General features: G+C 39.1%; 1 protein-coding gene across 1 annotated transcript; it reads left to right on the top strand.

The window, feature by feature from the left end:
• Positions 1–12,609: 12,609 nt before the first annotated feature.
• Positions 12,610–20,355, top strand: LOC139630660 (adenosine receptor A1-like). Its single transcript, XM_071494290.1, has 3 exons — positions 12,610–13,153; positions 15,735–16,029; positions 16,184–20,355. Exons 1-3 carry the CDS (start codon positions 12,813–12,815, stop codon positions 16,565–16,567), a joined length of 1,020 nt encoding a protein of 339 aa, XP_071350391.1. The 5' UTR covers positions 12,610–12,812; the 3' UTR covers positions 16,568–20,355.
• The last annotated feature ends 2,569 nt before the right edge of the window (positions 20,356–22,924 follow it).

The following is a 22,924-nucleotide window of genomic DNA, read 5'->3' as shown; positions in this document are numbered from 1 at the left end:
ATGAATGATGAATGAATGATGAGCTGCCCAGATTTAATTTGTATGCAGCCTATAACATCACTGGCTTACCAACATTCGCATCATGATCACATTGGGGATGATGATATGAAATCCAAGCTGCTGTGAGACATCTTACTGTAAAATATGTGCAGTACAGGTAGGCAGTCCTGCTGCAAATAATCTGCTGGTCCTGCTGAGACTATCAGAGTCTGATTATTATGTATCTCGCTCCCTCCAACTGAGGTTTATCACTTCAGCAAGGCCTCTTTGGATTGAGATGGTATAGACTGATGGAGGGGCCATTGGCAGTGCACTCCGCTCAGAGACTAACAGATGAAGAGAAGACATACATCCAAAGGCCCCTCGTTCTCACTAGGAGAAGAGCTGCGAGCTCAGCTGGCAATCTGTATCTGAGCACGGTTCTGTCAGAGTGCCATCAAAGAGGTTGACTCAGGTCAAAACTAGGCTCTATGTAACATGGGTACATTTCTATATTGTGAGTAAATGTTTTCCATGTCAATTGGAAATGACATACACAGAAATGTAGCTATCTAAAATGTTTAAAAAGGAGAGTTACTATGTGTTGCACACCACAAATCAGATATGAGATGTAAAAAAAAGTTAAGAGGGGAGACAAGCACTTTTATGTCAAGTTAGACAAAAACAAGTAGAGAAACAACAGAGAGAAAGATAACACCATAACAAAGAAAGGTGAACTTTAAAAGTTTTTTAAAACCTACTAATCTTGTCCTCAGAGTTTAATGTGGATTTCTGTGACAAGCAGTAGTATTTAAACAATGATTATGAGCAGATAGGTATGTTTATATTTCTTATCTTGTCAGGAGGTATTCACTAGACAAGTGAAAACAGATTTAAAGGGATTTAAAGATCACCTTTTCATGGACTGTTGATCCAAAACATTAGCTTTTCATGGCCCAGAGAGATCGCTGGTGAATTTCATTAGCAAGTCAGACTGTACACCAACTTAACTGAGAGCTTGGTAGTATATCCACTGAAATGCGTGGCCCTACTCTTGTTACGATGGATACATTTGTGTTTTCACAATATGTGTTAATTGGACTAGCTCAATGCTTTGGTTCCCAGCACCTGGCAGCTGGCCAGCTGCTCTGTCCTAAATGATCAATTCCCTCTCTAGTACAGATGTTACATTACCTCAGCTTCCACCAAGGCCATGCACCCTGTCGCCCCAAAATATATTGAGCAAAACAAATTAGTAGTATACAGAGAGGAGACAGTGTTGACGAAGGAGGCCTGTAGTTCATGAAGATGTGAGACAAACACACACTCAGGCAATTATCTCTTCTTGTGTAAGAAATATAAATAAATAAAAAAGGAAAATAAAAGCTAGTGTTTATTACTATAAATGTATTATTATTATTATTATTTACTGTAAACACAGCATGGCTCTAAAATGCATAATGTGCATGTTGTAAACCAGAACCTGAGACATGAAACAATCTGTGTGTAAAAAACAAAAAAATGGCTGTGAAAAAAGGCTTATGTCAAAAATGCCAAATAGATAATGCGTATGCAACTAAATACATTCAAACACCTTATCAGAGTGTTATTGAACATGCTCGGCTTTACTGACCATTTAACAACTTGGCTGAAAGAAAATAATCCATTAACAGTGTAAACATTGCCATATCATATTTAAGGTGAGTCGTTAAAAAAATATAGCACATATTTAATGAGCGCTTTGTCAGAAGAAGTCTGAAATCTAGCTACCAGGCAAGGCATTTTGGACACTTTATGGTAAAGCATCTTGGTGTGTGTTTGGTAAATACACATCTAAAGGAATGAACATTAAAACCTGACCAATAGACCCCAAGATTCCACGACCATATCTTTTTGACCCGTAAAGCAGCAGATTGCCAATGTTCATTGCCAATATTTGAGTAATTTTACTGCAATAGACAAAGGGGAGTAAATGCAATTCTCCATCCATTCTCTAAACTGTTTATCATGGTCAGGGTCATGGGGGCTGGGGCTGGGGTTAGAGTCTAGTCCTAGCATGCAGGATACACCCTGGACAAGTTATCAACCAAACAGTACAAACACACACACATACCTCGGGGCAGTTTAGAGGCTCCAGTTCACATGTCTGTGGACAGTGGGAGGAAAGTGAAGCAACACAGTACATGCAAACTCCACACATTAAGACCCTGCCTTTGAACTAATGAAAACTAAGGGGCATTACAAAACATGATGATTAATGAATGGGTGATTATTACCGGAACATGATTTATAAACCACTGTGGCAGCATGGCTGTGAGGACAGTAAAGTCTGTTGGTTGGCTCACAACTTTGGTCCAGATTGAAATATCTCATCAGTTATTTGATGGACTGGCATAAAATTTTGTACAGACATTTATGGTTCTCAGAAGACGAATCCTAGTGACTCTGGTGATCCCCTGATCACCTGAGTGCCACTATTTGGCTGACATTTGTGGTACAGAGTGAAATGTCCTGGCAACTACTGAATGGTTGTAAAATAAAATCTGGGTGCAGCACCATCATTAGGTCAAAATGTTAATTTGTCATGCTAGTCTACAATGGTTGACAAGATAAACAATATTTCTGCTAAATGCCAGCAGCTGGTATTTTCATTGTTAGCATGCTGATGTTAGCAATTAGCTCAAAGCACTGCTGCGCCTTTAGTATAGCCTCACAGAGCTGCTAGCATGGCTGTAGACTCTAGGTCCTGGTCCTGGATTTCCTTGTAAAAAGATTAATTTGATTTTTTTTTTCTTTATTTCTTTCAGCTTACAAAATAAAAATAAAATATGCAGTAAATTACTATCAAATATCAGTTAAGGGTTTTTTTTTTTGGTTTGTTTTTTGTTTGTTTATGTATATGTCATACTTTTGGTTTTCTCTGGAAGGCTACAACCACAGATCTACTGGATATGGGAAAGTTGTTAGCTGTGTAAACATTGCAAAATAGCGGAAAACAGAGGGCTTACTGGAATAAAAGCTAAAACTAAAGAAGAGAGGCATTGCTCAAAACATACCTCGTCTCTGGGACATCACTGCTGGTTCTTTATTTGATACAATGCATAAGTCAAAAAATATGCAGAACTGACTCCAAAATGGATAAAAAATAAGTTGTTTATATTACCAGGGTTGCATTACAGCTGTGAACTGTTGGAGTCCTGGGAAGTTCACATAAAATTCAACTGCAAACTATCCAGATCCCTTAAGGACTTTATACAAATCCACTAATTGCGTAAGGCTTCTAATTTTTCCCAATAATGTTTGTCATTGATTTCAACATATGTACAACATATGTAAGGTATGTGTCTCCATATTTAGAGAAAATAACTTGGATGCACAACTGAGCAGCTCATAAAAACTGTCAAACACGGTCTCCTCATCTCTCCTACATTATCATGTTTGCAGCATACAGTCGTACTGGTGTTTTGGGTGTCTTGCAAGACATTTCTTTAAAGCGTCTTTTGAAGTGTAGACTCCAAGTGCTGATATCTGATTCTCTCTGATGTCTTTCAAATTGAACAGTCAAACTTGAAAGAAGGTAACATTGTCTCAATAATACGTTAAAGCAAAGGAGGCTCTTTGCTCAGTTTCATAAGGAAAGAATGTTTAAGCCCCAGTTAACCTCTGAGGAGAAAATACTGTGCTTACTTTCATGTATTAGATACCTCCTTCAGAGCCATGGAGTAAATTATAGAGGTTGAATATTATTCCATGTGGCTAGTAAAATCAGTAGAATGGCCCTAAAAATAAAAATATAGCTTTAGTGTGAGTTATCACTACTCAAGCATGTTTCACAAGCTTTGGTATTTCAGCATTTCTATCACCTCTCAGGATTATCATGCTTCTCCTGCCTCCTCAAACATTCATGCATCACTTGGTTCTAATACTTAAACACGCACCCGCCATGCCACTGTTTCATGTACTGTGACTGAAAGAGATATAAAGTCTTTCTGTTTACAAGCATAGCATTCATTTAACCTGACTGAGTTTTTCAGACCTTGTAGAGCTGTAGTCTCTATAAACCACACCAGGACAAACAAGCATCTGCTGACAGCCCTTCACTCACCATCTGCCCTGCACCAGTTCGCTCTCCCCACCACCGACATTTTCAGTCTTCTCTCCATCCTCACTTTAATCCAGCTTGATGCCACTATCTGCTCTCTTCCTCCTTTCCTTTAAAATTGCATGGTGTTTGTTGTGGGCACCTGCACTGTTGCAACAGTCAAGGTCACACAGTGGTACTGACAAAGTTTCCCACACAGTGAAGTGCAACAGAGACAATATGCAGTGTATCTAACTGTGAAGGATTTTTATTTAATACATCAGCATCTAACAGAGTGGGAAAAAAATTAGGAGAAATGACTATTTTTCATTTTGTATCTCTCAACGTCATGTTACATTGTATTCCTGGATGACTAGTTGCCGCTGCACCCAACAAGAAAAATGAGCATTCAGTGTCTCCATTTATGTCCTTGGTCAGTTTCCTCTGATATTATCACACTCTCTGAGTTGATTTATGTTTTGCTTATGTAAGTCTGCACTAGATTTAGTAGTTGCTACATCAAAAATGGACCTTGAATGCCTCAAGAAGAGGGTAGTAAATATCATTTGTCATTAATGTGATGATCCACTCACAGAATATAATATTACACTGTATCTGTTCTGACAATGAGATTGTTAAAACAGATACGGAGTTGGTAAGATTTCAAAATGTTCTATGGCACACAGACTTGGTATTTTCTCATGATAGTTGGCCAAAACAAAGTCATTTTCAACAGAATTCCAGATAACAAGGGGATGGAAACACAGCTGTGTACAGTATGTCAGTGCAGTCACAAGACTGAAATGTATCCCTCTGGAATACCCCAAGTTTCAGGATGGTGAAGGTGAAATTATTATCATTTAGAAATCATCTATTTCCTTGGACAGTTAAGTAATAAACAGAGGGGGCATTTATTTTTACATTTATTAAAATGAAAATGAATGAGTAAGGCTACTTTAAACTGTTCTGTGATTATTTTTGTAGCCAATAAATTCAAGAATAGAAAAAAATTATGCATATTTTATGCATAATAAAGCAATAAATATTAGGGTTTAAATGAGCTGTTTGTAAATTTTTCATTTTTACGTAGCTAATTTTAGCATTAATAGCTGTTTTCTTACCAGTCTAGAGGAAAATTGAAAGCAAGTTCAGCATCAAACTTAATTTCTTTCCTTGCCAAAAGCGGTCTTCAATTGTGGATAGCAATGCCAATGTTGACTCTCCTTTCTATCACTTCTATCACTTTTTTTTTTTTTTTTTAACTGAAGTTTGCATGCTAACCAGCTAGGCCTGACCCATTCCAGCCTGCCTCTTTTCTTTCCGATAACAACTCACTGTAGCCTCCGATCTGCCCTGAAGACAAAGCGTTGTTCAGAGGGCTTATTATAATCTCTTGTATTAGACAATGACAATGATGAAGAAAACTTACAGAGGCCCTTTCACCTATGGACTTTTTGAAGGACTCACTAATACAAGAACAACTGTGATGATAAGTCTTTTAGTTTATATCATAGGGGGAGATATTAGAGGAGCAGAACTGACAGCACACGTCATTCTACTAATTTTAAGCTGTACATTTTGTGTTAGAATGTATGCAATGGCCCCTTTCTTAAAGTTGCAGCAGTCATATTTTTATAATGAGAAAATGTAATAATGTCCTTCATTTGTTCTGGCCCAGGAATTTGTCCCTGGTCAGGCTTGGGCCCAAAATCACAAAATTTGCCTCTCAAACTATTGCTAGATTTATCATATTAGTAGTTTTTGTTTCATCAAACCTGGAAAAAAAAATCTGACTTGTGGGTAGTCTCTAAGCTAATCAAACAAGAAACAGTAAGCCATCATATTACTGTCTCATTGATACTTGTGTAACTGTTAGCTACCTCATATGCGACTGATATGGCTAAAAAGAAAGCTAGTCAAATAAGCCATATCATCATCAATCTTACCATGTCACTAGTGCTTTGCCATGGCTCTGAGGGCTGTGCTGACTCTGACTTTGCTGTTTTGCTATAAAGTGCCACAGGGATGATATATTTTTGTAGGCCAACATGGATGTTAGCGTCACACTGGTGCCCTCAACAAAAAGCCAATGAGTTTTTTAAATGGGCTATTGTATTATTGCAGAAAATAAGTTCTGTGACAAACAAGAGTTTATGATTCTCACTTGTTTTGTTCAGCATGATAATCTCCACATTTGAACACCACTTTTATGATTTTTGAAGCCTAAATACAATTACCAGTAGTATTAAGATAATGTTAGGCTACAAATGAACTACGCCGCATGACTTCAGCATCAACACTACTAAACTTCTTACTTGCAGTTTGAGTTAGCGTGGTTATTCGCCTTCCTTCTTACATAGTAATAGTTTGCAAGAGCACGAGTAAACACAACAAGGCTGTCGAAGCTGACTGGTGAGTATGGTTTTCATGTTGGGCGTGATGACGTTTCATGCCCCTGTCAACCTCTGTAGTCTCATTTAGCCAGATGTTAGACACCGGAAAATTAGACATGAACATAGCTTTGAGTGCAATTTATTTTAAAAAAAAGGTACAATTATTACAAAAAAAGTAGAAAGCCAATTCACTGTTCTAAAATGAAATGCCAAAATACCAAAAAGTAATATCTTAAATAGCAACAATGCTGTGATCCTGGATCCTCCAATGCCATGCTGGCTCAGGGCAACAGGTGGGTTAAAGAAAATGATTATCGCTTTTTACCCAAAACAACAAGGACATATTTATTAAAGCAGGCTGAATGTTGAAGGACTAGCTTTTATTCAATTCTGTTTCAGCATGTGCATACCCCCCTGCCCACACACACACACACACACACTCTATCACTGCAAACAACCAACCTTAAATGTTGTACAATACTTATCTGCATTCAGGTGCGCAACAGACCAAATGGCAGGCAACCCCAACAGCACAGCCCGAATATCAAGCGCACCATTCGAACACTTTAAAAGGATCAAGAGGGCACAGTGGATTTGTCAAAATCAAAATAAGTTAAATATACTACATGCTAAATCATAAAAAACGAAAAAGTAAAAAGTACAAGTACAAAAGTACAAGCGATAGAAATAAAATAAAAAGTCATGTTACAGGCAAAACAGTACAGTAGCAAATGACTCTCTACCATGTCTGTGGAGATTCTCAGTCGACCAGGTCATAGATGTCATTGATTATAGATACTTGAAGGGTTTGAAATCAGTACGAATTGCTTGTCATTTCAAATTTTCTTGCACACTATTTTCTTGCTTTTTGGAAAAAAGTGACTGCCTTAGTGAGAGACTATTAAATAAAAACATCCTCTGTCCCACACAGAATTACACCTGGCAAGATACACCATATAAACATTCACAAGTTATTTGACGTGATGAGTTTTGTGCAGGTAAATGTGAACATACAGACTTAAGTCTACAAATTGATTCAGAATTCATTGTCAACAAAACAATTACAGTGGAGTCAAAACTTCCTCATTCAAGTGAATGTATGCACAATCTCAAGACGGGACATAATGATCTGTTTGAAGGGTACGTGATGACCAGTGTGATGAGAGGGTACTGAGTGTGTCATGGGAACAGCGGTGACTGTGAGTGATTCAGAGAATTGTGTACGTTCACACGAGAGCACAAAGTTGTGAAATATAACTGTGAACACAGGAGGTAGTCGTTTGCTGTGGTTCAGCAAATTGCTTCAGCTTCCTCAAAATCCCACCGAAGAGATCAGTGGCACAGCGATTTAGCAAAAAAAAACAGTTCAGTTCAGTCTTTACTGTCTCAAACCCGTGTCTATCTGAGGAGGTTTGAGGGGTAACTAAATGACTCAGCACTCTATATTATAAAAACTGTTGAAAGTGATAAGAATATCTTGGTGATGCAAGAAAAGCAGAACTGATAATTCACTGTCCAATCACAACCCCTACATTAACCACACAATGCAGCACTTTAGTGAAAGACTCTAGACTGCTGTTGCCCTGGGTTCTTCAGAAATATATAAGAGATAATAGGGGGGAGCATCACATTCTGCACTAACTATGCAACTGGCTTCCAAAAAAACTTCCAGGTTCAACAACTATGTTTCTCCATCACTCTGTCAATTTTTCACACATCTGGAATAAACCAAGCCCCTTTACTTATTAAGATTCTTCAGCTCATAATATGATGAGACTGGCTGAACAGCACAAACACTGACCTCACAACTGCACATACTGCACGTTTCAGCTTTTGCTCATATTGCGCTGCATCCTGTTGGTCACCCAAATGAAGCGCTTATGATATGAGGCTCATCCCAGCAGTAAAGTGTCTGAACAATTGCCTCCATTTAGTGCTGGAGATGGCTGATGAGGAGCTGCACGTTCTCTCCCTAAATTATCATGCTTCAACAGCCACCACACAGATTCAAAACAATGGACTTCTCTGCAAGCTGGGAAACATTCACCGAGCCTGTGGAGGTTCATTTCTTAGAAAGACAGAAAAGTTTGCTTTTAGAAACAATGTATTGTTTTGATACTCTGTATAGTGCATTGATGTATACAGTAGAACAGATCTGAAAATAAGATTACAGGCCATTTCAAGTCAAGTCATTTCAGTTCTCCTTACAGACAGGTGTACTAATAATGTATAGACACATATAAACATCTAAAAGTGCATGATGCACAAGAGTAATATCTCAAGAGAACAGATCAGCATCACTATCAACAGCAGCAATAAAGAACCACTGGGTGTTTATGAGAGCTTCACTTCACTATTAACATTTTGATCTTCTAACTGAGGTTGAGTTTTTAGTGTTGCATTTTTAAAAAAATTTATTTTACTGCCATCGACTGTCAAATTAACCCTATAATGCCAAATGCATCAAATTTGATACAAGCATTTCTGAGACTTGCATCACCTTATGGTAAAAACTTCACTCAAAACCCTCTTGTATCCAGTCTGATACTTGGTGGATCCCTTTTTCACTACAACAACTCAAACACAGTACATGGGACAATCCAAGTTGGCCACCTTCAGATAGTTCCCAACTCACTGGATCAAGGTAAAGAAAATAGCGATTTTTACGATTTTCCAGTGACATTTTCTTTGAAATTTTTAGTAATATTCTAACATGAACACTTGTTGAAGCGAGTTATAATTACATAATTTTTTGCATTTTAGTATGTAGTAAAATCGTGTAAAAAACCTACATGCAAATAATTTTTTGTAATTTTTTTTTTCAAATTTTGTGAAAGGGCCAAATAAAGGTCCCAGATTCAAGCAATCAGAATTTTCTGTCTATTATTTCTGGGGTCAGGCATTACAGAGTTAAACAGGCTTTCATTTAATATGGAAACAGCTGTTTGATTGCAACATGTGGACTGACTGGTAATGAGTAACAATACTGTATTACAGATATAAATAGGTGCAGTTTGATGTCACCAGTTTCTATATTTATGGACCTACCAGTCAGTCCACCTACCAGTGGACTGACTGGTCCACTAATATGGAAACAGCTGTTTGATTGCAACATGTGGACTGACTGGTAATGAGTAACAATACTGTATTACAGATATAAATAGGTGCAGTTTGATGTCACCAGTTTCTATATTTATGGACCTACCAGTCAGTCCACCTACCAGTGGACTGACTGACTCGTTACTCATTACCAGTCAGTCCACCTACCAGTGGACTGACTGGTAATGAGTAACAATACTGTATTACAGATATAAACACGTGCAGTTTGATATCACCAGTTTCTATATTTATGGACCTACTCTGCCTCCATACTTGCATTAAGATCATAGTAGTTTTTAGTCCAGTGACATGCACCCAACACTGAAAAGGGATGTTATGTCAATCATGGCTCCAAATGTAGGTAATAAATACTGAGCTGAATGATCATGTCACAGTTAATAGTGGCAATGTGCAAAAGAGGGTGGTTACACACAATATAATAACTTTTCAAATACACTGCATCACTGCAACTGTCGGGAATGGCTTCTCTGTCACACATCGGGTTCAAGCTGGAGCCTCCTGCTTGAACCATATGTGTGTTCCTCTGTGATATTGACAGCCTCATCCAGCCTGCGTGCTCAGTCTGTCTGTCTGCACCTGGTGGCGCAGTGGTGGGGACACAGACTGGAGCTGACAGCCTTCAGCTTAAGTGGGCCATTGCGAAAAACAGTCCTTGCCTTGATGTGTCTTAATTAAAACAGCTTCCAGATACTGTCATGACACTCCTTGGATTACTGTAGCTCAGTGTTTCTGTTGTAAAGTCTGGACCACTGTAATATACAGCACCGGCAGCAGGGAATAAACATCAGTAGGACAACACCCTGAAGATAGCATCAACAGAAGAGTTTCCTTCCTCCTTGTTACCCACACAGTACTGTTGTACCCATGCAAATGTGTGCAGAAGGAAATGGAAAAATAAATATTAACTTTTTCTCCAGTGACTCTGTTGCTAAAAAGAACGTTTGTGTCTCATAGATTTGGGAATTGTTCATCAGAAGCTCATCTTGAAGCACTTTAATGATAATTCTGCTGTGACTAGTTGGAGAAGGTCAGAGGACTCAATGAATCATATCATATATAGTAAAGCCAGTAAGTCTACATGGTCTCCTTCTGTGCACAGTCACACATGCACTTTGTCAAACTGAACAGAGGGGGGTGGACTCACAAGATATACTAAGACAAAAAGGCCAAACATGGAAATATTCAGAGTTTATAATGTCATTTAGATGCATTGAGCTACTTTTGATCTGCTTGACACATATAAACAGCCATTAAATGTAGAGTCATAGTGATGGAGACAACTGATACAGACCATCCAAAAGCCGAGGCAGAACCAGAGCCCTTGTTTACAAAGAAACATTTATATTTAATCTTCAGCAGTTATTCAGTTCTATTCTTAAATGTTGCACAAGCCAAATACTACTGTATACGAGATAGGCAGTGGACTGCCGATAAGAAAATCAATAAATAAATAAGGCAGGTTGTTCAGCTATAGTAGAAAAATGTATAAGCCTTCATTATCATGACTGTGTGAATAAAAGGATATGTCTACTGAAAAGTAGACAATTGGGTTATTCTGAGATCACTTCAGCTACGGTTTTGATGAGTACACTGTGAGTACAGATTTAACAAAATTACATATGCTTACATCAGAAACACAAATGACAGCAGCATCCCCTCCTTATCTCTTTGTGATTCCTTCCAGTTTGGGGGAGAATTGTTTAATTTACTTATCAGCAAGCGATTGCTGACAACAAGACAGAATATGAATGCAAATGGTTTCAGAGAGCCCAGTGTCCTCGCTGTGTGAACAACTCTGATGGTTTCAACCAGAGTGGTGCAAACGATCCTGGTAAAAGTCACAGATGTGTTACAGTCGAATGATTGTGGATGCAGTCAGATGTAAATCATTCTCAAGGGGAAGACCTTCACTGTGGTCAAGGACAGAGAAGGATAATTGATCATTTTCTGTCTGAGCTGTGCTGTATTTTTATCAGATCGGAGAAGACGGAGAGTTTTGTCCAAAGTGTGTCCATTTAAACTGCATTTAAACTGCAGTCCCATTACCAACCAAATACAGCAGACGTGAAGGCCCCGCATGTAGTGGATCTGTGTGTTCAGTAAGTGTGCATGCTGTCCATGTGTGTGCAAACACATTCTTTCATTCAGCTTGTTGCTCAGCTTGAGTCTCATTTGCATCTATATAGGTTTGTTTGTGTGCATCTGTCTTGCAGCTGAGTCCTGCTGTTTTCCACTGATACCAAGCTGATGTTGTCCAGTACTGTTTTATTGCCTCCCTCCAACACAAATCGTGTGACCATTTGTCTTCATCCAACTTGCTTTCTGTGTGTCTTCTCCAGAGTGTCAAAGCTTCACAGGCACTCATCATTTCAGCCTGTAAACTGCAGTCACACTAGGAAAAAAAACATCAGACAGGTGGTGGTGGGTTATAATCCCTCTTTATAATCATATTATTTGGAGCGTGGTGGTCTTCAGTATTTCTTATCACATAAAGTGAGTCTAAATGATGAAAGTTGTGACAAGGTGCACCTTTATATTTGATGTTCTCCTCCTCATGACTCACCGTATCCACTCCCATAGAGGGCGAGCTTTCAGTCACACATGACTTTGCAGAAAGAAGATAAAGAGGTTTTAATAATGATCTGAACTCCCTGCTTGGCCGTCACACACTGCTTCTAAACTGGGATTATTTCGAAAGAAACAAATACCAAAAGGGAAATAAACATTGGCCATCGTCCTATGGCAACTATGTCCAGACAGAGGGATAAAACCGGATGGAGTGACTGATGGCGCAATTATTTAATGAACGGACACTGTTAGGGACTTGTGTGTTGGGATTATTTGTGTTTATTTTTTCCGACCTTTGACACATGCCTGACATTGAGGAAAGCAACGCTGCTGGACCGTGATTTGGGAAGGTATTTGTGACTCATTCAGTATCCCCGGTCCTTCCCTGGTCCGACCTGCCAGCAGGGCTCCGGGGACCACTTCATTCTCGGAATCACCGCCTCGGAGCGTATGGAAACCAAGTTCTGCGTCAGGCGCGCAGCTCGATGTCCTGGAGCAGATCCTGAAATACTTAAGAGCAACAGACACGACCTCTGCCACCGTAGGACATAAAACATGCGAAGCCTCAGTCAGGGGGGTTCAGTCAGCACCCACAAACTCAAACAGGGAACTCCCTCGACGTGTTTCGGCTGTTTCTCCGCTGCGCGCACACTCATCCAGCATCTGTGATCATGACTTCGGGTCTGCCTCCCTCTAAAGCCCTCTACATCGGGATGGAGGTGGTGATCGCCGTGTCCTCGGTCATCGGGAACGTGATGGTGGTCTGGGCTGTGCGTATTAACCGGTCTCTGAGAGACACCACGTTCTGTTTCATCGTCTCCCTGGCCTTGGCTGACATTGCGGTGGGAGCTCTTGTCATCCCGCTCGCCATAACCATCAGCATCGGACTCCAGACGCACTTCTACAGTTGCCTGCTGGTCGCCTGCACAGTGCTCGTCCTCACTCAAAGTTCCATCCTGGCGTTGCTGGCCATCGCCATCGACCGCTATCTGAGAGTCAAAATACCCATGAGGTAGGCCTAAAGGTGAATTCCTCTAGTTTTCAATATCTTGTCACGTTTACAGAAAAAGCCTTTGTGTCTGGACCGCTGCTCGGACCAAGGGCACTCATGAAGCGATCCTTCATACAGTGTCTGCGGGATTTTCATTCCTCGTCCATCCAGAAAGGATTATTATGGTGTTGGGTAAAAGGTTGTATGGTCATTTTAATTTGATTACAAGAACCTCAGTGTTGGGCTGCATTCATGTGCTTTAACAGTAATATATCTGCTGGACACAGCGTGTCTGAGATAAAGATTGTGACATTTTCTTCCCAGAATTTATGATTAGTACAACTGGAACTGTTTCACTACTCATTTACTCATTCATCCATTACTTATATTTAGTGACTTAATTGTACACTTCCAACGCGATTTCCGCTGAAGTCATAGAAAAAGCAAACCATGAATAACAAAGACAAAAAATCGTTTTGAGAAAAATCCTCTTGTCCTCTTCCTAACATAAGCATTGATGATCTGACTCTGCTAATAATTTATTTTTTTATATTTTCCCTCAAAAATATAGGGTTGTTTTCATAAGATATTCGAGAGTCTGAACATGTAGGCAAGGCTAGCTGCAAACATACTTTTACAACATGATAGATAGATAGATATATAGATAGATAGATAGATAGATAGATAGATGCATATATAGATAGATAGATAGATGGATAGATGGATAGATAGATTACACATGTAGGCTTTACAACAGGATGCTCAAGGTCCAATCAAGGCTCCATTTGTCACTTTTAAAACTGTTGACTTTTACATTGGTGGGACTCAAGCTGTTTCCCAGCTGGACATAAACATGTGCAAGAAGCACGTGGAAGTCATAAATGCTGCAGTGGATCTTTATCCCTTCTGGTGTGAATTGGTTAGAAACAACATAATGGTGGAAACTTGCATTTCTGTTACATAGTTGCAGAACAGGAGAGTTTAAAACTGTGAATATCGTCATCAATTTTGCCTTTTCACAGTATAATTTAACTCAAAATAGAGTTTCTACTTCAGGTTGGCTCATTGGATAATAAGCATGGCAGAGTCTGGCAGAGAATGCATGACTGGTCAATAGCCTCATGGTGGCTGGTTGATGGATTGCATAATTTCTTAAGCTGGCAACTAACACACACACACAAAAACATGTACACACACTGCACACTGCCACTGAGTAGGGTACACTGACAGGAAACATTTTAAAATGTTGTGTACTATATGAATGCTACAGATTTAATGGATTTTCAGCACAGTATAACGAGCACTGATTGCTTTTTATAGTAGAAATGGTTTGAAAGCACACTGTCATGATAAGGGTGGTCTGTCTGAGATTTGAAAATGTACCAAGTATAGGACAGTACTTACAGGTGGGAGACAAGGATCAAAATCCCACAGAAAAATACAGATAGATGGACGACAACCAAAGCCAAGAAGTAACAGACAGATGATCTGTATGCAGCCAGACGACCAAGCTTTACAAGCAGCTGTACGGAGAGTTATGAGTACAAAAAGTGAGATAAAAACTGACGTCACATATGGGAAGACCTATTGCAACTCTGCGAGTGTGTGCACTTTATATGATAAAGTGTGTGAGGCAAGGCCAACCGAGAGAAAGCAAGGGAGGGAAAAAGAGGAAATACGAAAGTTTGGCTCTGGCGCATATGTCAGTGGTGTGTGTTTCTGTGTCAGCCAGTAAGCAGGCGTGATAAGAGAGAGAAAAAATGTGCCTCACATATCCAAGAGAGCAAGTGTGGGGGGGGTGATAGAGCTCTGTTCGACAGCTTTGAGTCATCTCTTACTGTTTAGAAAAAAGGGTTGAATTCAAAAATCAACAGTCTGCCATAGTTCCTTCAACAGTGACTAATTTGCGGACCTGTCCAATAGCAGTCTACTGTGTGGGAGGGACAGGACTGCTGACAATCCAGGTGGAAATGTCTTGAGCTTGTTTCTGTTTGACATTTGATTTTTTTCTAAGAAAACAACAGTGATTAACATAAAAAGAAGTTTTAACAGATAGTATTTCAACTATGCCACAGAGAGATCAAAATGACATGGGGCATTACAGGACAAAACACCCACAACAGTTTCAGTCCAACCCAGCAAACTGCAATCTTTTGTTTGAATTCAACAAACTCAGGAGTTTTGTTAATAGGTCTGTTATAAGTAGCTTATGGTTGCTATGTTGGCTAATGTAGACTTTAGTGAGATATTGCTCTATAACTCACATAACTTACTAAACCATTTCATTACATTACTAAACTAATTCATTACAATATTATTTAACATTATCTACATGTGGTAACAGTGGACACTGTTGAACAAAAGTTACACATTTTTGTTTTAAAGCAAACACTTGTATTAAAGTATTATAAAATAAGATACATCCAGATAAGTAATTTGTCTACCCCCAATCTCAAAAACAGTTGAAAGAATATGCATTAATACTGTAGCCGATTAACTGATAGTAAAAAAAGTACTTGCCTTTTGAAATAGTATCATTCTCACATTGTCTGTCACAGTGATTTTTTTTCTCAGTGTTTCATCTTCTCCCTTGTTGCTATAGCTACAAGCGGGTCGTGACCCCCCGGCGAGCCGGCACGGCCGTGTTGTTGTGTTGGCTGGTGTCCATCGTAGTGGGTCTTGCGCCTATATTTGGCTGGAATAACCTGCAACGTCTCCGTGACAATGGCTCCCTGATCACTGATGACCTCTTGGTGACCTGTGAGTTTGAGACAGTCATCAGCATGGACTACATGGTCTATTTCAACTTCTTCGGCTGGGTGCTGCCCCCTCTTCTACTCATGCTGGCCATCTACACTGAGATTTTCTACATGATCCACAAGCAGCTGAACAAGAAGGTGAGATTATTTTCTTCTTGTGTAGGACAAACCTGGGTGCTTTGTTTGACATGCAGCCATCTGAACACAATTTGCCATGAGAACAGACTTAATGTGAACTGTTTGGACTAAAACTAAACTTCTACGCTGATGATCTTCTCTTATCACTCTGTAGGTGACAGCGAGCCACACAGACCCGAGACGTTACTTTGGCAAGGAACTCAAGCTTGCCAAGTCGCTCGCCCTTGTTCTTCTCCTCTTTGCGTTCAGCTGGCTCCCTCTTCACATCCTCAACTGCATCACTCTCTTCTGCCCTTCCTGTGACAAGCCAGTATTCCTCATTTACATTGCCATCATCCTCACCCATGGCAACTCGGCCGTCAACCCAATAGTATACGCTTTCCGCATCAAGAAATTCCGCACAGCGTTCTGGAAAATCTGGAAACAGTATGTGCTTTGTCAGGATCCAGTCGGCCGGCTACCACAAAGAGGGAGCCAGAGAGGGCAGAGTCATGAGAGGAGGCTGAGGCAGAATGATGATGACGACGATGATGTGTGACTTTTGGCAACTCATTGCATTGCTGTGTAACTGTAAAGTTTCAAAGGATTCTGGCTTTATTGTCACACTTGAGGGATTAATGGTCGATTTGACCTTAATGGCATCGAAGGATGCCGGATGGATGAAACAGACGAGGGAACTTCATTGTGGACTGAATGATTTCATCCATCCAACATGCTCCAAGAGGACAGGGCGACAAGTCAGAATGGAGCCAAGATCAACAGCCTAAATCAGGCTTTGATATAGATAAGACTGATTTTTTGTTTCTCCGCTGGCTAAAGAAATGATGATGATGTCATACGGGATAAGGGGCTTCTCATCAGTTTCAACAGCAACCTGTTGAACTTGAATCAGTAAGTGTATACCGTATCTGTAGCACATATGGTACAATTGTAGGGTATCCTGAACTGTTTTTTTTATCTGATCTAAAACTCATGACCTTTTTCATGTGTATGATTTCAAATAGTTAAGCATCTTATGTGCTACGTTAAATTTGCTAATTGCTGTGGCCTTATGGAGAGAAAATGAAGAAGAGAAACTAAGAGCACAGAGGAAACATTTAGCATTGTGCTAATAATAGGAATCTGGTAAAGGTTTGTGCAACCAGCTTGGTGCCTCGGGAGGACCAGGATGCAGGATGTATGCTGGCTGTATGGATGAAAAAAATGTTAAAAACCAGGATCTTTGGCATGATGAACCAATGGTTTATCAGCTGTGTTAACTGTAAAGTTAGTTAAGTTAAAGTAACTCAACAGACACATGGCCTGTGGTGCATTAGCTCATGTGAAGGATTTTTGAAATTTCTCACACCATCTGACCAACAGAATGACTGATACTAGCTAATAGTTGTAGCTGACAGCATCAGTGTTTCAAAATTTCATGATGTTCCTCATGAAATATTTGTGGACATGGACAATGGTAAAAACCAAGCAGCCTCCTATAGTAACTCTGTAACTCTGTAGCTCCATCAGTGTTGTTCAATAGAAAACTGTGAATCTAACGAATGTTTGAGCTCCTCCATCCAATGAGCTTCATTTGATCTTGGTAATAATCATTTTTAACTTTATGATGGACCTCTTCTGTACATTTATCTGCTGGCCCTCTCCAGTACTCACAGGTTTTCTCCTGATTCTTTGCAATGAAGTAGGTTTACTCTTCATCTCATCCTCTCTGCCGTTTTTGTTACAGGGCTGACTTAAAGTGACCTGTGTTGTGTATAAAATGAGCAAGATTTGACATGAAAAATAAGTGTTGAGACAGTACTGCTGACACTGATAAAATGTACTGTATCTAACTAGTGTATTGTAAATGTTAATGGGCAATTATATAAGCCTGTATGAAATTCACCTCACTGAGCAAACTGCTGTGTATCTCTGATGTATCCTCTTAAAGCTGTTGATTGAAGGAGCAGATTGAGAAATCCACCCTCCAAGAAACTCATTAGATTTTTTTTTTTTTTTTTTTATGACGACAAATAAGCAAAAAATGTCACAGCATATGGTGAGCCCTGATGTAAAGTCATAATGCTGTATGTGCATTAGCAGGTGGAAGCATCAAAATCCACTCTGGGCTTTATGTCAGAAATAGCATTTCACTTTCCCCCATCAGTGGTAGGAGGCCACTTTTTCTGTGCCCACATCGATCTTATGTCACTCGGCAGAGAGTGGGCTTGTGTGAGTAAGTGAGGAGGCTATGAGGGTGTAGGTAGGGGAAAGTGGAAGGATTATTACATTTACAAGGGAATCAGAGGGTAAGAGTGCAGCTGAGGAATTCATCAAGAGTTTACATCTCTGCGGAGGTCAACTAGAAGGACACTTTGATGCTCTCCAATCAACAAAACAGGACTGGTAATGTGACCTCATTAATCTCTGTCGTAACCTGCTGTAGCACTGTATGAGAACATTACAGTACACTCACACTCACACCCATTGTACGTCCTCATCAGACAAGTCTAATCATTGTATTTCATTGCTGTTCTTGTAGGAATGTGACTATGCTGCTGAATCTGCTGATTCTCTGCCCATGTGAAATGTTTTTTAAGCCATTATGTGTATTATGTTATGTTAGCATATCTCAAAAGGCTGATGGCAAATCTTTGGGTTGCACCAATATCCGCGTGTAGTCCGGCCCGCGGGCTAAAGACCTGGTCACAGCAGGATTTAAAAAACGATAACTTTCAAAGCGATATCAGTTCCTGATGAAATCTCTACGATCAGTTGATCAGATGGTTGAGGAGGTGAAATTAATTTCTGTTTGAAAAGTACACCTTTGACAAATAGCAAGCTATCTTAACAGTTCTGACCTTTGAGTGAACTGAAAGTCCAAAAAAGAGGAGGCAACCATAGCTTATTCGCTGTGCTGCACCATTCACTTTTATGTAAAATCTTCAGTTGACAGTTATGAGGCAGGAGTTTACGGCACAAATAGCCTATGTCTTTTTAATAAACTGTGAAGATACTTTTCGTTGGCAGCAGAACTAAGCTAACGAGCTAATGAATGTTACAAAGCTTGTTAGGTTGGGGATCTTTATTTTCCTTGCTGAATAACCTTTCAGGTGTGCCAGGGGAAGTAAACACAACAGGAGTGAGAAAAGTAGAGGGAAACTCTTGCTGCTATCATGACCAACTAGCACTAGCCTATTCAGGCCGACTAGTGTGGAAGTGGGTTAGCTCGCCAGCTACAGCAGTTCACCAGTTAGCCCCGCTCCAATCCATTTAATTTACATTCAAATGTCATTTTGTGGTGTGACTGCTACTTAACATAGTGACGTTTTTGATAATGGGGTGTCAGAGTCAGAAATGTTTTAATTATATGCATAGAGGCTTTAAGTTTTAATCTGTTTACTTTTGCTGAGCCTATGTGATAAATGAAACATGATTTGTGCAATATTTTGAGATGTACAGTACATAAACAACAATAAGAAAGTCCAGGGGTCTCCAACCTTTTTTACTGAGAGCAACTTTGACAAAATGAAAGCGGCTGAGAGGTACACATTTCTTATGTTACTGGTTACATTTATTCACATGTCACAAACTGATCTCCAAACTCAGATCAGATGAATAATGATAATGATTTAACAAATCATCAAATATCCAAAACTTACATTTTGTACCAAAAACATCTGAAACTTACATCAGTGACAATTTTTCAAAAAACCTGAGTCATGATTCAGTCAAACCTGAACACACAGACGTGATAACACCATTGCGAATAAACGTCCATGAAGCTGCTGAGCAATCAGGGTAAAAGATGCTCCTTAGCAAGTAATCCAGTGATAGTTGTCAGTACATTCAATGGTACATAACAAACAGGACCTTGAATAGCTAATTCTACACTTTTTTTTCCAAAATGTAAATAAACATGGGTTAAAAAAAAAGCAGAAAAACAGAGCGCAAGTTGATTTACTGATTGAAAGTGTATTGTTTAAAGTTTGTACTTTGCATCCATGGTTTATACAGACAATATTCTCAGAACCTTTGGGTGAGCTACTCTATTACAGGGGATGAACTACTGGTAGCTCCCAAGCCACCTGTTGGAGACCCCTAGCTTACATATTGTACATGTAGACAGATTCAAGTGCTCACAGCAGTAAGTTCCAATATGGTAAGCTGTTTTGCCAATTTGTAATTATGACGGAACAAGTGAACAAATCAGTCAGCAGATGGAGTCAAAAATGCAGAAAGCATTTCATTTATTACATTGATTCAGTGAAGTTGGTGTTACCTGCTGTGCTATTGGATTTACATCAATCACATGAAAAAAAGAAATAAAGTTGCTTTTATTATGGACACTGACTACAAAGAATGTGATGAGGCAAAATAGGCCTAATTTTGAAATTCAACAGAAATTCTTAGGAGGTTGAAAGACAGTTATTAGTCACTTTATTTCCTGCCAAATCCACACACTCATACAGACATGTCACGTTTATTTATATAGCCTGAACTCACAGGTGTTCTTTTGTAAAGTATTTCACAATGTGTATGATACAAACACAGCTCAGTCTTTGTTATTAAATACTTTTACATTTGATTTTAAAATTCTATAATAATTCAGCAATCACTTGACATCAAAGAGGTTTATGTTGGTGTTTTTTTTTTTTGGTTTGTTTTTTTACAAAATGTTTATGTGATGGATTTTTGACAGAGGAGAAAAGAAAAGCTGGTGACCCTCAATAAGTAAGCAATGTTAGTCAAATCCAAAATATAAAGATGCCTGTCTAGCTCTGAAGTTCACTGTGTTTTGTGTCTCAAATCAGTGGAAGTTTGAACAAAGTACGACTAACATTTTTAATTCGTACAACAGAAACTAATGAGGTACATTTAATACTACTGCCTTAATCATTGATAATTAGTGTGTTTATACTACTGAGAAATGTTGCTTGAATTTGTGGCTAATGCTAATCTGGGAGCTGCTGCATTTATGCGGTCGCAATATGTAGTTTTCGCCTTTAATGAGCTCTGTATTTATTCTAAATTAGGCGTCTTAGCTTTGGTACTTTTAAATGGAAGACTTAAAGGTGTGCGCAATGTCTGTTGGAAACAGTCATCTTATAAATAGAGAGATGGAAAGATAATTTTGCCCCTCACCCTTTAAAGTTTGTGGCTCTGGATCCACCTCCCAGCTGGTTTCATGCCTGGTGCCCTCAGAACTCCCTCATCATGTCTCACAGAGTTAGTGTGGAGATGGTGCAGACTGACAAAGAGCAGCGCACACAGGTGTTACTGTGCAAAGAGCTCGACTTTGGGAGTGGTTGTGAATATCTGTTGGACCAAGAAAGCAACAGCTGTATATTACTTCAGTTCAAATAAATACACGATAAGCAAATTTATGTGACTTCAGATTCATTGCTCTGTGAAGAAAGTATTTGGTGTGTGTGTCAAGACTGTCAGCAAGAATTTCACGTATTTATGTGCACCCCTGACTTTCCTCCCTCCTCACAGAGGTGAAAATCCACAGTCAGATGCCTTTACATCCCAGTGTGAACTGCAGCCAGAGAGCTGCAGGCTCTGTGATCACAAAAAACACAGAGAAAAATAGAAAAGACACATTGAAAAACAATGATTTCTTTTTTTAATATGTCCATTCCTTTAAAAGGAAGAGAAACTTGCCAACACCAAATAAAAATAGGTCTGGGCTTGTTTAGTTCTTCTTTTTGTGCCATGCCACCTTGAACTCCCATCTGGCATCTTTCACACAGGCTAGAGATTGAAAGTGTTCAGTGCTGCACTCTGCTGGTTAGTGCCCAGAAATGAAACAACATATGAGGCATCACAGTACTGTGGCAAAATGTTAAAGCAAGAAAACAAGCAAGACATTGAAGTTCATTTAAAAATATTTCAGTCTGTGTACTACTACTTTTTTTGTTTTTTGTTTTTTTGTTGTAAATGAGCCTCGTCTGAAATGGCTGGTTGTCCATCAGCACCTTTGCAAAACTGTCAGTATGTGGCTGTGTATGGCATATGTGAATTACTGCATTAGCACTGTGATAGCATAATATTGTAGTTAGGTAAAGTAAAGGTATTGCATTCAAAACTGTACTTAAGTAAAAGTGCTTACGTGTTATCAGTAAAAGTCTAAAAGTACCTACTGTGCAGGCAAATGGCCTCTGTCACAGTTAAATTATGATACACTATTGGATAATTGTTACTGATGTATTATCATGCAAATAGCATTTTAATGTTGTGGTTAGTTGAGCCGATTCTACTGTTGGGTGGTTAAATTTGCTCTGTAATAGTGCATCATGTTTTATATGCACATTAGCTTTTATAAAATCTATAATCTATAATTACAGAAGATTACAGAATTGAAGTGGGGTATTAATAAATAGCATGAAATTCTAATACTGAAGTACCATAGAATTACTTACTTACTTGCACCATTGAGTACTGAGGCCCACTTAGATGCTTACATAGGTAGGAGTTAAATAAGATAATAATTTAATACATAATAATAAGGCATATTTATAGCATGTTTTCTTCTCTGGGATGTTTAGCATGGGAAATATTTGAGTGTTAGCATTGAGAGAGGTTATTATATTTCTGACCCTTTATTGCCTCATGGCCCCGCTCCATCCCTGAAATCTTGATGCCTCTCTATGTTGTTTCAAGGGTAGACTCAAACATGACAGTGACAGGGCCTTCACAGTCAGGGCCCTCCCTTTGGAAAAACTTGCCTGAAGTGTTCCTTTAATTAGATAACTTTTATGAAACTGCTTTTTAGTAAATTGTCTTTTTTAAAATAATATTTTAGTAGTTTTGTTTGTATGATTTACTGTTGTTTTATTGTAAAGAACTTTATAACTGTTTTGATACTATATAAAAAAGTTTCTGATAAAAAAAACAATAATAAATATACACA

This window comes from Trachinotus anak, unplaced genomic scaffold (genome assembly GCF_046630095.1).
Source record: "Trachinotus anak isolate AG129_WGS33_773 ecotype Australia unplaced genomic scaffold, CSIRO_AGI_Tana_v1 ptg000013l, whole genome shotgun sequence".
NCBI lineage: Eukaryota > Metazoa > Chordata > Actinopteri > Carangiformes > Carangidae > Trachinotus > Trachinotus anak.
The sequence above is the reverse complement of the archived record's forward strand: the minus strand, read 5'-3'. Positions and strand labels throughout refer to the sequence as shown.

Bases quoted from the DNA above. Each gene is read 5' to 3' on its own strand.
- LOC139630660 (XM_071494290.1), top strand. From the start codon at position 12,813: ATGACTTCGGGTCTGCCTCCCTCTAAAGCCCTCTACATCGGGATGGAG. The intron at 13,154-15,734 runs GTAGGCCTAAAG...TTGTTGCTATAG, and splicing joins AGAGTCAAAATACCCATGAG to CTACAAGCGGGTCGTGACCC. The intron at 16,030-16,183 runs GTGAGATTATTT...ATCACTCTGTAG, and splicing joins ACAAGCAGCTGAACAAGAAG to GTGACAGCGAGCCACACAGA.